The following is a 14,001-nucleotide window of genomic DNA, read 5'->3' as shown; positions in this document are numbered from 1 at the left end:
TGCATATGATCTAAATATGGTTCGAAACAATAGGGTAATATTGCCCCGGTCACTTCACTCGGTTCTGAGATGTTCTCTTCTTTGAAAAGAGCTTCCGTTTCTGAAGGGGGGTGTTAGTCTCCCATAGTTATGGTGCACCACATGTTTTCAATGGCGAATGTCTGCGGTGACGTCACGGGCAGTAGAAGGAGCCAATATGGCGACCACTTCGATGTCGTATGACACTTCCACAACTTTGAGCACGGATGACGCGCTTTCCTCAAGTGGACTCGTTTGTTTCTATTAGTTTTACCACTGGGAAGGTAGCTCGTTGTTCCTTCGTGTTAGCCAAAATGCCGGATCGTTGCATTGCTGGACATTGCTTGAACACTCGGGAGGATAGATTTACCCTTCATAAGTTAGCAAGAGACCCGGTTAAATGGATAGCACGGGTGCAAAGAACAGAGCTTTGTGGGTTCCAAATGAAAGGTAGGTGTGTATACAGCTACTAAAAAACCCCCAAAAAATAGTTGGGGGGGGGCGTAATCCATAAATCAGGGTTGCTAAATGTGTCGATGTGCGCATCGGAAGGCTTCCGTGCAGCAGCCCCTGAAGGACGGCCTCCGCACGCCCTGTGGATCGCTACCGGCCGCGGCCTTCTTCACTAGGCCGAAGTGGCTCATCTCCACCGCGGAAGTGGCCGTGAGCCGCATATCATCTAAATATGGCTCGAAACAATAGGGTACTATTGCCCCGGACACTTCATTCGGTTGTGTGATGTTGTCTTCGTCGAAAAGAGCTTCCGTGTCAGAAGGGGCGTGTTCGTCTTCCACAGTAGGGGCCGCAACGTGTTTTCAATGGCAAACGTCCGGGGTGACGTCACGGACAGTAAATGCAGCAATATGGCGACCACTTGGATGTCGTCGAATGCCACTTCCGCAACTTTGCTAGTGGATGACGCGCTCTCCGCTCATATTTATTTTTTCATATAGACATTGAAGTGAATAATCTTATATGTATTTTTCATTTCAATATCTATTTTAGAATGCCTATTGGGATGACACTTGACCTCAAGGTAGAATACAGAACGGATGGGCGGGAGGTGGTTTTGCAATCGGCGCCGGTCAGCAAGTCCCTAACTCGAACCCTGCTTCGGGGACTTTGGCAAATAAGTGCCAACTCAGCCATTCAAATAAATAAACAAATAAAAAATGAGGGGCTCTTGAACTGGCTGGACCAGATCGGGGTTTAAAACAAGCAAGCCAAACATTATTATACATGAGGAATTAAATATTAAACCAGCCATACCCCTGCGATGTGCAAAACACACCTAGGGGTTGTATATTTTGGATGCACGACGGCAGTTATGCTCGTGAACAATGAAAAGTGGGTCCACCCAGATGCGCGTTTTATTGTTGCGGGGAACTTAATGTCTGTGGCGACTTCCTTTATGGCCCTTCCAACCCGACACGGTTCACCTCTAGTCCGCAAAGCAGCAGTCACGCCTACGCTGGCCGCATTCCGGGAATCTTCCACGTCGTGACCCGGTGGAATGTATGGGAATTGACAGCAATTCGTGGGAATAAAAAGGATAATTACTTCAAGGGAATATATTGATTTTATGTCGGTAAACAAAATGGTTAAAAAAAAAACTAAGAAAAAAAACTTTTTAGAGAAAATAATCCTTTAAAAAAAGTTAACTTTTTTTCAGTCTCTCTGGTTTTTGTGTAGTTTTTGCATCCAAATTAAGTGACAAAACATATTGGCAGTTCTGTATCCATTCTCTTAATCCTTCGCAAATGTAGCAACACTACATTGAAGACGTTCTATTCTTCTCGAGCACCTCACACGATTCTTTGAAACTCAATTTGTACCCATAGTGATGCCGAAAAAATTGCCCCGGATTCCAGTTTAAGCGATTGACACAAAATCGGGTGGAAATGCACAAAAACGTATCGAGGATCCCGACTCAAAACTGAACAGAAAGTCAGCCATTTACACCTGAAACCCTCATTTTGGGCTCATTCCAGGTTGGGGTACTTTGAGGAACTCCTCCGGGTAATTTGCCCAAGGTGCCGTAATTTTCCCGTCGTTATTCTTATAATTCTTTGCAGTGGTAATGAGTAGTCTGACAGATGAGGTTAGACTGGATTCCCCTTGTACCATGATGTTCGCAGATGATATTGTGATATGCAATGAAGGGAACCAGGTGGAGGAACAATTAGAAAGATGGAGGCACGCACTGGAAATGAGAGGAATGAAGATTAGCCGAAGTAAAACAGAATATATGTTTTAATGAGAGGGCCGGAGGGGGAAGAGTGAAGCTCCAGGGAGAAGAGATGGCGAGGGTGGACGACTTCAAATATTTGGGGTCAACAATACTGAGCAGCGGAGAGTGTGGTAAGGAAGTGAAGAAACGGGTCCAAGCGGGGTGGAACAGTTGGCGGAAGGTGTCTGGTGTTCGATGTGATAGAAGAGTCTCTGTTAGCATGAAGGGCAAAGTCTATAAAACAGTGGTGAGGCTGCCTGGAGACGGTGGCTCTGAAGAAAAAACAGGAAACAGACCTGGAGGTGGCAGAAGTGAAGATGTTGAGGTTCTCGCTCGGAGTGAATTAGAAATGAGCTCATTAGAGGGACAGCTAAAGTTGGATGTTTTGGAGACAAGGTTCGATGGAGCAGACTACGATGGTTTGGACATGTCCAGAGGCGAGCGAGTGAATATGTTGGTAGAAGGTTCCTGAGGATGGAGCTGCCAGGCAAAAGAGGGAGAGGAAGACCAAAGAAAAGGTTGATGGATGTTGTGAGGGAGGACATGAGGACTGCAGTTGTTAGAGAGGACAATGCACGAGATAGGTTTAGATGGAAAAAGATGACACGCTGTGGCGACCCGTAACGGGACAAGCCGAAAGGAAAATAAGAAGTTGTTCTTATAATTCTTCGTGCCACGCACTCAGGACACCAATGTTGTATGCCAAACCTTGTCATTAGTTTTAGGATTGTGAAGCCAATATTTTCAGGTCATGAAGGACAAAATTAGCGATCATGAGAATCATGACTGCGTCGTAGACTAACACAGATCTGGCCGCGTTCCATTAACCCAGTGAGAACCAGTTTAAACATGGCCACAGGCACGTCATCGTTTGCCTCGCGTCTCTCGTCTGTCATGTGTTGATTCAACTTCGACTTTACGTTCAACATTTAACAGCGGTGAACACGCGTTCCATTTTCACGCCGCTTTTCTCTCCGATTGCTTCAGATCTTCCTGGCTTCGACCGCACGTGCATGTCAGAGGGAATGCGGAACCAGAAGGCAGGGGCATAAATGATGTTGATGCTTCCAGAACATAATGACATGCAAATTCCGCCAATCTCATACGTAGCATGCATTTAGTATCTCTGAGATATTGGATAGAAATAATAATAGTAAAAAGACGTGCTGATGCAGGAACTGACCTGAATCTTGAGCAGAGGTTGGTAGGAACGTTTTGCATTTACACCGTTACTTTTACTTTACTAATAACATTTCAACGAGTTGCCGTTCGCGACTTTCATTTATCAATAACTGGGAGTGTGATTCATTTTTAGATGCTTCCTGATTCGAGGCCATTGCGCCAATCCGCCATGATTACCAGAGTGAGGTTTGACTCAAGTCCACCAATCAAATGACGCAAAAAAAGTCACATAACCGCGCACAAAATCTTCTAGTGGGCTTTGCGGTCCAATCAAAGAAATGGTGGAAAAAGTTTGAAAATGATTTATATTGGTTAACATTCTTTTCCAACTCAAAAACCTGGTATTCGAACAGAGGTGTGGAAACTTTTGCAATCAAAAACAAGTGGAATCAATACTTTATTAGACCGCCTCTTGGATCTGAGTTTTGCTTCCAAAGATTTAAATTTTTGATGTTTTAGATCACAGGTGTCAAAGTCAAGGCCCGGGGGACCAGATCCGCCCCGCCACATGATTTTATGTGGCCCGCGAACCTAAATCTAGAGTTTCTATTTCCGTGATGCTTGTAAAAAAAATCTGTTCCAAATTTTCAAATTGTTATACATCATGAAAAGTTGAAAAACACGTTACTCTTGATTTCTGATTCGGATTCTGGTTCATAAATTGATTGTGTAAACATGATAAGATAAAACGTTTTTATTAATCTATATTCAAAACGGCCCTCCCGAACTACAACGTGGCCCGCGAGAGAAATGAGTTTGACGGCCGTTTTAGACGAAGTTATGTTGTTCAGCAATGTAATTATTGTATTTGACGTTCAAACTCAAATTTTAAAAATAAATAAGTACTTAGTTTCACCCCGCAGCCCCACCCCAAGTACTTTCTGTTACTCGAGTAATTATTTGAGGCCCCACAGCTGAGTGCTTGCGGCAGGGCTCAGCAACTTTTTTGAGGCTGAGGGCGACTTCGTGAGCACAGATCGTACGAAGGGCTACGTGACCTATTTGCGGCATATTTCAGTCTCAGTTCATTACACGTAGATAAAATATTTTCGTTTTAATGTTTTATAGTAAATGACATTACAGGTATTTTAAAATTCAAATTCAAGTCAGCAAGTCAGATTCAGGACTTAAGGCACAAATAATGGTAAAAATTTGCGGCCTATGGTATTTTTCGAACATACCTCACGGGTGCCTTATACGGTCCTCGCGGGCTACCATTCGCCCGCGGGCACCGTGTTGGTGACCCCTGGGTTAGAGCGTGAGTTCGAATCTCACTGTGGCCTCCGCTCCCCAAAGAGGGGTCGCGTCAGGAAGGGCATGCGGCGTAAAAACTGTGGCAAACAAATATTTGCGTTCATCTGAGATATCACGCTATGGCGACCTCTAACTGGACAAGCTGAAAGAAACTTACTTTACTCGAGTAATTATTTGAACTACTTTTTATTTCGACTTGAGTCATATTATTTAAAGTAACGGTACTCTTACTCGAGTCGAATATTTGTCTCCTCTCCCCAGCTCCGGTCATGAGCCATCCAAGGAGACGTCTGCAGGGATGCGTGCCACTCCCATCCCATTAGGGGCTTAATTACATGGAATCAAAGTGTTTAATTAGGAAGAATCAAAGACGCTTGCTCTTGACCGTCAACCATCTGCGGCGCAACCGGTGGCGGCTCAGTCGCTCGGATGACGTCGCGGGAATTTCCGGAGCACGGCAACCTGTCAAAGCTGCAAAAACGCGGTCTTATTTGTTTGCCGCGGCCGCTTGATGGTGCTGTCGCAGCGCATCTCTCCGGGGACGCCGCCGGAGGTTCAACCGCCCCCTCCCCCGTTGATGAAAATTTACATCACTCGCGGTGCGTCTCCCGACGACGACGCATCCCGACCTGCGCCGCGACGCGTAGCACAGATTGAGACGTTTATTTACACAGTATACCTCTTAACGAGGATGCGTCAGACTCTGTCAGACGTTGTGGCCGACCACCAAAGGAGTACGAGCCCGAGCCCGGCTGTGACGGATCCTTTGAGAAGCTCGCACCGCCGCGTGACGCCGCCATTTACATGCCGTTGTATTTCCATAGCTCATGTAGATAATTGCGTCCTATCCAGGACGCCGTGCCCGTTTTATTTGTGCCGCGTGTCCCACAAGCTCGGTGATGGATTGTGGCCGTGTTGCCTCATTTGTATAATGTACACAACTCACTGCAACACTTACCCGTGAGTGGTATTCGGTGCTAGAAAGCCGAGAAATGATGTAAAAATCGCTTAATAGCAAGGCGGAGCAGAAAAATCCAAGGGTGCAAAGTTGTTTGCGAGGCAGCACGTCCTAAGCAAACAGCAGTCAGACGGCCATTAGCGTGCTAATGTTTTACATTTATGGTCCGAGATTGCTAATAAAGGGATGCTAATTGCAATAAAGTGACAATGAAAGCCGCATTGTGGTTGTGTTTGGCACGTTTGCGAGGAAATCATACACAAAGCAGTCAGTCGCTTTCACCCAGTAATTCCTTTATGGAGAAAAAACACGCAGAAGAGGACACAGATTTCAGATTTAGCATGAAAAATAAAGCATCCATCCTTTTGTGTGTGTCATGGATATGTTTGAGCAAGGACTAAAACTTAGCTCAAAGCCATCTGATGGAGAACTTGTGTATGCTTGCAGGCACAATGTTCTCATCCTAAAAGTGAATTTTTTACTACACGCTGGTCTGCCGAGGGCTCGCGTCAGGCAGCGACAGTACAAAGGGGAAAAGGAGACCCCTGGCTGCCGAGGGGACGCTCAACTCGTCGTCAGCGAAAGCCGGAGAGATCTCGTCGGCCTCAAACCTCAAGGTGAAGCGACGGCTGACGCAGTAGACGACGTCGTCGATTGCGACGCACCGGAACGCAGGACAGCGGGGGAGGCGTTTGGTGCCGCACTCGTACCACAGTCGGGCCACGGTGTGGTAGCGGTACACGCTGACCCCCAGCTGAGGGTTGACGTCAAAGCGATACAGAAAGGGTCCCACGGCCACGATGTCTGCCGTCCTGTCTTTGCCACCGGTCAGCAGACTCCCCCTCCACGTGTCGCTCTTGGGGCTGTAGCGCAGAAGCATGTAGCGGAGACTACCGCCGGACACAAACAGCTCCTCTTTGCACACGGTCACGTGGTGGGCCACGGAGAACGTATCGTTTGGCAGAGGGGCCACAAAGGTCCACTCGTCTGACCGCGGGTCGTAGCGCTCCACCGAGGAGAGGCAGTCCCCACCGATGGCGTAGATGTAGCCATCCAGTGCGGCAAGTTTGCAATTGGGCCTGGCTTCGTTCATGGGGCTGATCTCCTTCCAAATGGCCGTGAGAGGATTATAGCAAAACACTCGCTTGGAAGGTGTCATTTCTGTCTCGGTGCTTTGGCAACCCACAGCGACAAACAGGTAGTTATCCATTGTGCATGTGGCACAAGCTTTGCTGATGACTTCCAGCGGAACGGAGCAAAGTTTGTGCCAGGTGTTTCCACAGTCGTCATAGTAATACACAGCACTCTGGCTTCTTTCCAACATCCTACTATTCCTTGACCAGTCTTGGGGGTCCATATCTGCCACCATGATGAATCTTCTTCCTCTTGTTCTCTGCCTCAGGATTAGCTCCCGATCGGCATCAGTAAGCCGCCCGTAAAGGTCGGGATCCAGGAGTACCTGCAGGTAGTTGTCGGACATAACCTCAATGGCCGCTTGTACCAATGACCTCTGGTTGTGTTTTTGGGCCGAAAACAGTGCCTGTAAACAGTTCCCCAGGTCCAGTTGACGTTTGAGGCTTTCCAAATCTGAGCAATGTACCAAACCACTGCCTACTACAGCTTCTTGATGAGACCGTTTGCTCTTGTTTTGGCATCTATTGTTTGTAGAGGGACTGTTCCACAGTGGACCACCGTTGGTGGGAAGAACTGGATTTGACAGCTCCAAATGCGCTGCAGCAGCGAGATAGCTCTGTTTGCGTAAAGGTCCACACATTATGGAGGGCGACAGATTTGTGTTCCCATGGTAGGAGGCTTCCTTAGTAATGTCATGGTACAAAGAAGCAGGAGAATCTGTGAGCGTCCTGCTATGGCTTCCAATCTCTTCTCGTTGTGACTCAGATATTCTTTCATTCTGACCCAACATTCTGTTTGGGTCTCTGGTACAGTGAGAAGAGGTTTCCACATGGTATTCATATATCTTTCCATGCACTACCTGGTCTCCTGAATTGTCCAACATCAGCTTAGCATCCTCCACCTTAATTTCTGCCTTGGAGAGGAAACTGGAGTAGACGCCACGTCGCTCCAAGTCCTGCCTTAGCTCCCTGCCCACTCCCGAACTGCCATCCAACTTCTTTAAAAAGCAAGGAGAGCGTCGGCCTTTAGTACTTGCTCGCCCACTCGTTGCTGGTTCAAGCAGGTCCAGATTACTGTCACTGGATGAAGTGATGATTTCTTCTTCACCAAAATATCGATCATTTTGTGACAGGCTACATGCCTCCTGAGCTGGATTAGTTTCTATCGGTGTTTCCTCGCTGTTGTCAGAGGACGGATCATCAGCGAGATGTGGTCCAAGATTACCTTCAATGCCAGCATCCAGCAGGGTTGTCTTGCATCTTTGGCAAGTCTTTGGTTCTTTGCTATCCTGGACTGGAGTTTCCTCCATGGCCCTAGAGCTATAGAACTTATAAAGCAATGACACCAGAAGCACTGTTGCCACAGAAAGACTAATTTTGAGCAGCAGCTGCATATCGAATTGGACTCCAAGGAGGTCTGCAATAGGCATGGCGGCAGCGTCCACAGGAGCAACGGCACCAATGACCGGTTGACTGATCCTTTTATCGACCTCTCCGAGCTGACAGCTGCACGCCGGCTGGTTTTCATTGCAAACGAGCACCCATGATCCAATGACTGCTGCTCTTTGTCTGTTGGTGTAGAATGAAACCTGCGGAGGTTCATTTGCATGTTTTTGAAGGCGGAGCTCAAGTCACGCATGCACCTGAGTCTAAATCAACACGTTGAAGCACATGCTCAGTAGCGATCAATATTTGCTTGGGCCATTCTCTCACTATCTCATTTTTTTTCCCCCAAGAAAATGTCATCCAAGACTTTGAGACCTAGGTACCGTTTTTATCGGTCCAAGTTTTACTCGTTGCATGAGGATTTAATGTTTTATCACACAGTGACTCACTCACACTGCACAGCTTGAGATGGAGGTGGAAAGTAGGGTTTAAATAATGGGTGGGGTCAGAACACTAGTTTTATCAAGTACTTAGCAACCAGGATACAACTGTTTGCACAGATGGGTCGTGGATCAGAACCTTTCCCTTCCACAGCGAGCTCTGTCAGACAGTGTAGAAAAGGCAAGTAGTAGGTGGGGCGAGCGTCCACAGACAAAAGTGACAGCTTCGTTCATTTCATAAACTGGATCTACAGTTCAGTCAAAGTCAGGTTGCCATGTGTGCCGCTGTTGCACACGAGCAGGTCGTAGTCCAAAGGCAAAACTTTGACTCCGTGGGATGCTGTGGCAGCCTCTCGTATAGCTCGTGCGCATGACGTCACCATTTTGACGACGCCATATTGCCGGTCAAACAGACTTGCTCGACATTGAACCGGAGGAGAACATTTACAATACCCGAGACCTGTTGTGATCTTGGTTGTCACGACAGACGAGACAGATATTCAAAGAGATCGTTCTACGGAATACCAGCTGAAAAGACCAGAAAATATTGATGGATTCGGACAAAAGTTAACATGTTGCCGAAAACACTTCCGTCATCTTTTTTTCAATCATAGTGAATGAATGCGAGTTTGTGTAAAACCAGGGCTCATTTATTTCAATATTGGTATTTGTATTGAATACTAGCTGAAAAGATCGACGGACTCTAGTAAAGGTTAACGTGTCGCCGAACACACGTCCGCGTTCGCAAGCTGTCAAAACCATATCTATGTGGGATTTAATCGTGACGCGAACAGATCCAGCAATAAAGTATTCGTATGCGTCCAGACTTTTATTTATTGTCCGAGACACAGTCCAATTTCTTATCGGCGTAAACATCAATTTCGGCATTAAATACGGGTCCTCTATGCCGAGTTTATCTAATTTTTCCACATACCGTCGTTTATTTTCACCTTCTAAATATCTGACGGTATCGGACAAGACTCTGGGCGTCGTGCTACAAGACATATTTCCGTGTCGTCTCCAACCGACTTAGCATTGAGCAATGCTTAGCTTGACCGGCAATATGACGAGGTAAACAACAGTCACGTGATTTTATGCACGACCTCTATATACAGGTATAGCGGGAAATTGAAGCTATTGACTTTTGAAAGGAAGTAGCTTGGTCTGTAACCGGAAGAGTCGTGGATCAAAAAATATCTGGAAATTGAGCAGAGGCGTTCCAGAAAGATACACTCGGGACTGATTTTTCTTTACAAACCTCCTGGGAGAAGTTGGGACTGCTGGACTTCCCGACTATAACAGTTAACTACTTACTTAAGGGGGGTGTTAAGTGATCCAATTTTTAGTTGGAAACCAAACTCATTTTTGTTGTTTGTTTACAGAAAATTATTTTGCGGGTAACTCCAATTGCAGACATACGTTACTGACACACGAAGGGTACGTTCACTCATAATTGACTGAGGCTGCCGACTACTGGCTTGGCATGCTTATTACTAGGTTTGCAATTGATTTATAAGTGGGGCCACAGACAGACATCAGAAAAATTTTGTTCACTCATGTAAACATACCCTAAGTCACCAAATATGCTTTCCGAGGAATTGCAGAGAAACAGGAAGGACGTGTCAGCGATTCCAGATGGTCATCCTTTTCTCACGTGATGGCTTCCAGCTCAGCACATCAAGGAAGCCAAATTCTTCGAGCTGGTATTGACTTGTGAATTATTCACAGGTGGGCCTCTGTGACATTCTGCTGATTGGCTTGACCTTTGCTCCAAGCTCAGGTGAGCAGTTCAGACCGGGATGAGGACGACGTGATTGTCTGCTTGAGAGCGAAGCGCTTTCTCCCTCCTCCTGATAACAGATTTTAGACGTTTGCACTGGAATTTTCGGCTTACTTTTAGTGTACTGCCAGAGAAATTGTTAAAGCAAGCCTATGCAAACAAATCTATATATATACATATTGGGCAGCACTTCCTGCCTTTGTCTGAATCTTGCATAAAGAAAATTTCCACAACTCATGTTTTCTTCCTTTATATTGATTTTGTAGCTTTAACTTAACCCTCAGACAAAAATAATGGTTGTTGGAACAAAGGTAGCAAAGTCGCTCAATCCTTCTCTCTGCATACACGGGAGCGCGATTGCATTAAAATGACTTCCATAACTTTAATATGTCACCTAAAGCCTTGACATAGATTTAAGAGTGACTTTTTGATGACTTGCGATATTTATGCTACATGTATTAACTCACATAATTGCATTATGCTTTACAGCAAATTTTAATACCTCGCAAAGTGCCTCGACGTTCTGTAGCTTTGACTGATCTTTTGACTGCTCGTTATTGTTATGTTACATACTTTATATTAAAAAAAGCTCACATAACCTCTTAATGGCATGAGTAACTTTAATAGCATGCAATTACAGTAGCCTTGACACCGTTGGAGAGTTAGTTTGACTAAACACGTGGAAGATTATTATGTCCCGTATTAGATTATGACTACAGGAACCTTAAATGTGAAATGTAACTTTTATATGCTACATTTTTAATGCTTTCAGAGTGACTTTGTGACTACACAAGCATAAAAAGCATAAAAATATTGTCGAATTTTGTTTCTAAAAACATTGTTCCACTGAATTGTTGGGCATTTTTATCTTAAGCATCTTTTGCACCTTTCGAGTTTTTCTAGATTTTGTGGGCAAGGCTAAAACACAGCCCTATGAAATCAAACTGTTTGGGCGTATATTTTCTAGTGCGACTATATAAGGACAAATTAATATTTTGTTTTGGCTATGCTAGTCAGTTGTGAGTTAGCGACGTTTAGCTTCCATAACCAGGCACATCTAGCACTCCAGCGTGCAGTTAGCAAGCTAACAATAGCTACAGCCTGAAAATGCGTGTTGGCTCAGTTTACAGAACAGCTTGGTGACATTTATGAAGCCCCTCAAAAATTAGGAAATAAAAAATGCGATGGACTGACTTTTCAAACAGTCGCAGACGGCGAGACCGCCAGCTGGCTGTGCAGTGGGTATTTTACGAGGGATAGTTTTGTAAACTTTCACCAGACACCAAACTGCTTGCTGGGTAACTCGATAGCGGTGAACAGGGCAGTGCAGACTCTTCTTACCACTCGGGCTTGCTCCTCGTGTACCGTTGTGGTCAGGTGGCGTGTTCATCTGTGGAGTTACGTCACAAAGTTGACTTGTGTGCTTGTTTTTTTTAGGTTAGTAGCGCACGCTAACCATTCAATTTTGAAGCTAACCCTAATGTGATGTTACACCGTATCAGCCGTCACTTCCTCGCATCCATTCGACATGGCCACAGCGTCTGAGAGCTGAGAGGTGGCCAATATTACTCAAGTTTTGCAACCTGATTTTATCTACTTGGGAACATTTTTTATTAATTTTGGACCTGCTTAGTGCCACTTTAACATGATTCACGTAACATTTCCAGACTACATGTAAATTGAATCTTCTTCTTTCCCTTTCGGCTTATCCCATTAGGGGTCGCCACAGCGTGTCATCTTCTTCCATCTGAGTCCATCTCGTGCATCTTCTTCTCTAACATCCACTGTCCTCATGTCCTCCTTCACCACGTCCATCAACCTTTGCTTTGGTCTTCCTCTCCCTCGTTTTCCTGGCACCTCCATCCTCAGCACCCTTCTGCCAATATACTCACTCTCTCGCCTCTGGACATGTCCACACCTTCGAAGTCTGCTCTCTCTCACCTTGTCTCCAAAACGTCCAACTTTGGCTGTCCCTCTAATGAGCTCATTTCTAATCCTATCCAACCCGCTCACTCCGAGCGAGAACCTCAACATTTTCATTTCTGCTACCTCCAGGTCTGCTTCCTGTTGTTTCTTCAGTGCCACCGTCTCTAATCCGTACATCATGGCCGGCCTCACCACTGTTTTATAGACTTTGCCCTTCACCCTAGCGGAGACTCTTCTGTCGCATAGAACACCAGACACCTTCTGCCAACTGTTCCATCCCGCTTGGACCAGTTTCTTTACTTCCTTACCACACTCTCCATTGCTCTGTATTGTTGACCCCAAGTATTTGAAGTCATCCACCCTCGCCATCTCTTCTCCCTGGACCTTCACTCTTCCTCCTCCGCCCCTCACATTCACCCACATATTTTCTGTTTTGCTTCGGCTAATCTTCACTCCTCTCCTTTCCAGTGCGTGCCTCCATCTTTCTAATTGTTCCTCCGCTGATATCATCATAGTGACTTTTTGGCTTCAACAAGCACGTTATTGTTCAGGCACACGTAGCATTAACATGCTATGGAAGGCCACCAAGAAATATGTAATTGTTACGACTTCATTCATTGCCAGTGAACCAAAGTATATCTCTCTTGCTGTTGAGCTTTGTGAAATTGAGCTGCAGATAATTTTCCTCCACTGGAGAAATTCCACTGCGCAGCTTTGATCGAACATCGCATTGTATCACCAGCTGCGGACATACAAACGAACGCTGCCCGTTTGTGTTCGCGCAAGACTGAATAACACACGATAGACGGAATCTTCACACCCCCCGTAGCAATCCTAACCTATTTTTAGTTATTATCAAGTGGAAAAAAAGTGACTCTTGAATTGAAATGGAAATGACAAGTTTTTGATGAGATGCAGCCGGTGCACTCCACTTCCCTCTCGAAAGCTCGGGTCCTCTTAATATTGTTGTAATTATGTCGGGAAGCAGCTCTCCACCTCGCGGGTCCGTTTTGCGGTATCGGACTCTTCCAAGGTGAGTGTGCATCCCAGAGCAACCGTCGGAGTCTGCCATCTCTTCCACCCCTTCACCGAAGAAAAACTTTAAACCTGAAACCCGCTCATGGACGTAGCTTAGCCATGATTAGCAAATAAAACATCGTCATCAAGCGATTATGACACGTTAAATTAACCTTCAATTGGACGCGAGCTGCATTGGTTGTGTTATCATCACAACGCTCCTTCAAAGGCTTGCCGAGGACGTCGGCCCCGTAGTCGAGCTGGAATAAATTGAATGTGTACAATTACGGTGCTGACATCAAACAGAGTTGCAAAATGAGCCCTGCAGCCATAGATATGCGGCAAATGCAATAATATAGTGGTGGGAAAACACTCACTGGCCGCAATATTAGGCACACCGTCGCATTCCGATGTGTTGAATTTAACAGTACGTTCAGCATTTTGGGGGCGGTGTTTTAAAATCGCACTGCATCATAATCGGAGCTTTTTCGAGTTACAGCGTTTCCTCAAGGGGTGTTCTCTGCTCTGAGAGAGAGAGAGAGAGAGAGACATGGCACCTGTAAAGCTGAATTGTGTAGGGGAGGTTCAAGAGAAGGTACAGGGAATACTCGGTTCTCGAATGAAAATTTTGCCTTTTTTTTGTTTTTGCTCCCGTTTTCGTACAAAAGCCGGTACTC

General features: G+C 45.7%; 1 protein-coding gene across 1 annotated transcript; it reads right to left on the bottom strand.

The window, feature by feature from the left end:
* Positions 1-6,123: 6,123 nt before the first annotated feature.
* klhdc7a (kelch domain containing 7A) lies at positions 6,124-8,085 on the bottom strand. The gene is made up of 3 exons (XM_061832324.1): positions 8,001-8,085; positions 6,983-7,229; positions 6,124-6,952 (listed from the first exon to the last, which is right to left on the bottom strand). The coding sequence occupies exons 1-3, from the start codon at positions 8,083-8,085 to the stop codon at positions 6,124-6,126; spliced, it is 1,161 nt and encodes a 386-aa protein (XP_061688308.1).
* Positions 8,086-14,001: the final 5,916 nt, after the last annotated feature.

This window comes from Syngnathoides biaculeatus, chromosome 10, assembly GCF_019802595.1.
Source record: "Syngnathoides biaculeatus isolate LvHL_M chromosome 10, ASM1980259v1, whole genome shotgun sequence".
NCBI lineage: Eukaryota > Metazoa > Chordata > Actinopteri > Syngnathiformes > Syngnathidae > Syngnathoides > Syngnathoides biaculeatus.
The sequence above is the reverse complement of the archived record's forward strand: the minus strand, read 5'-3'. Positions and strand labels throughout refer to the sequence as shown.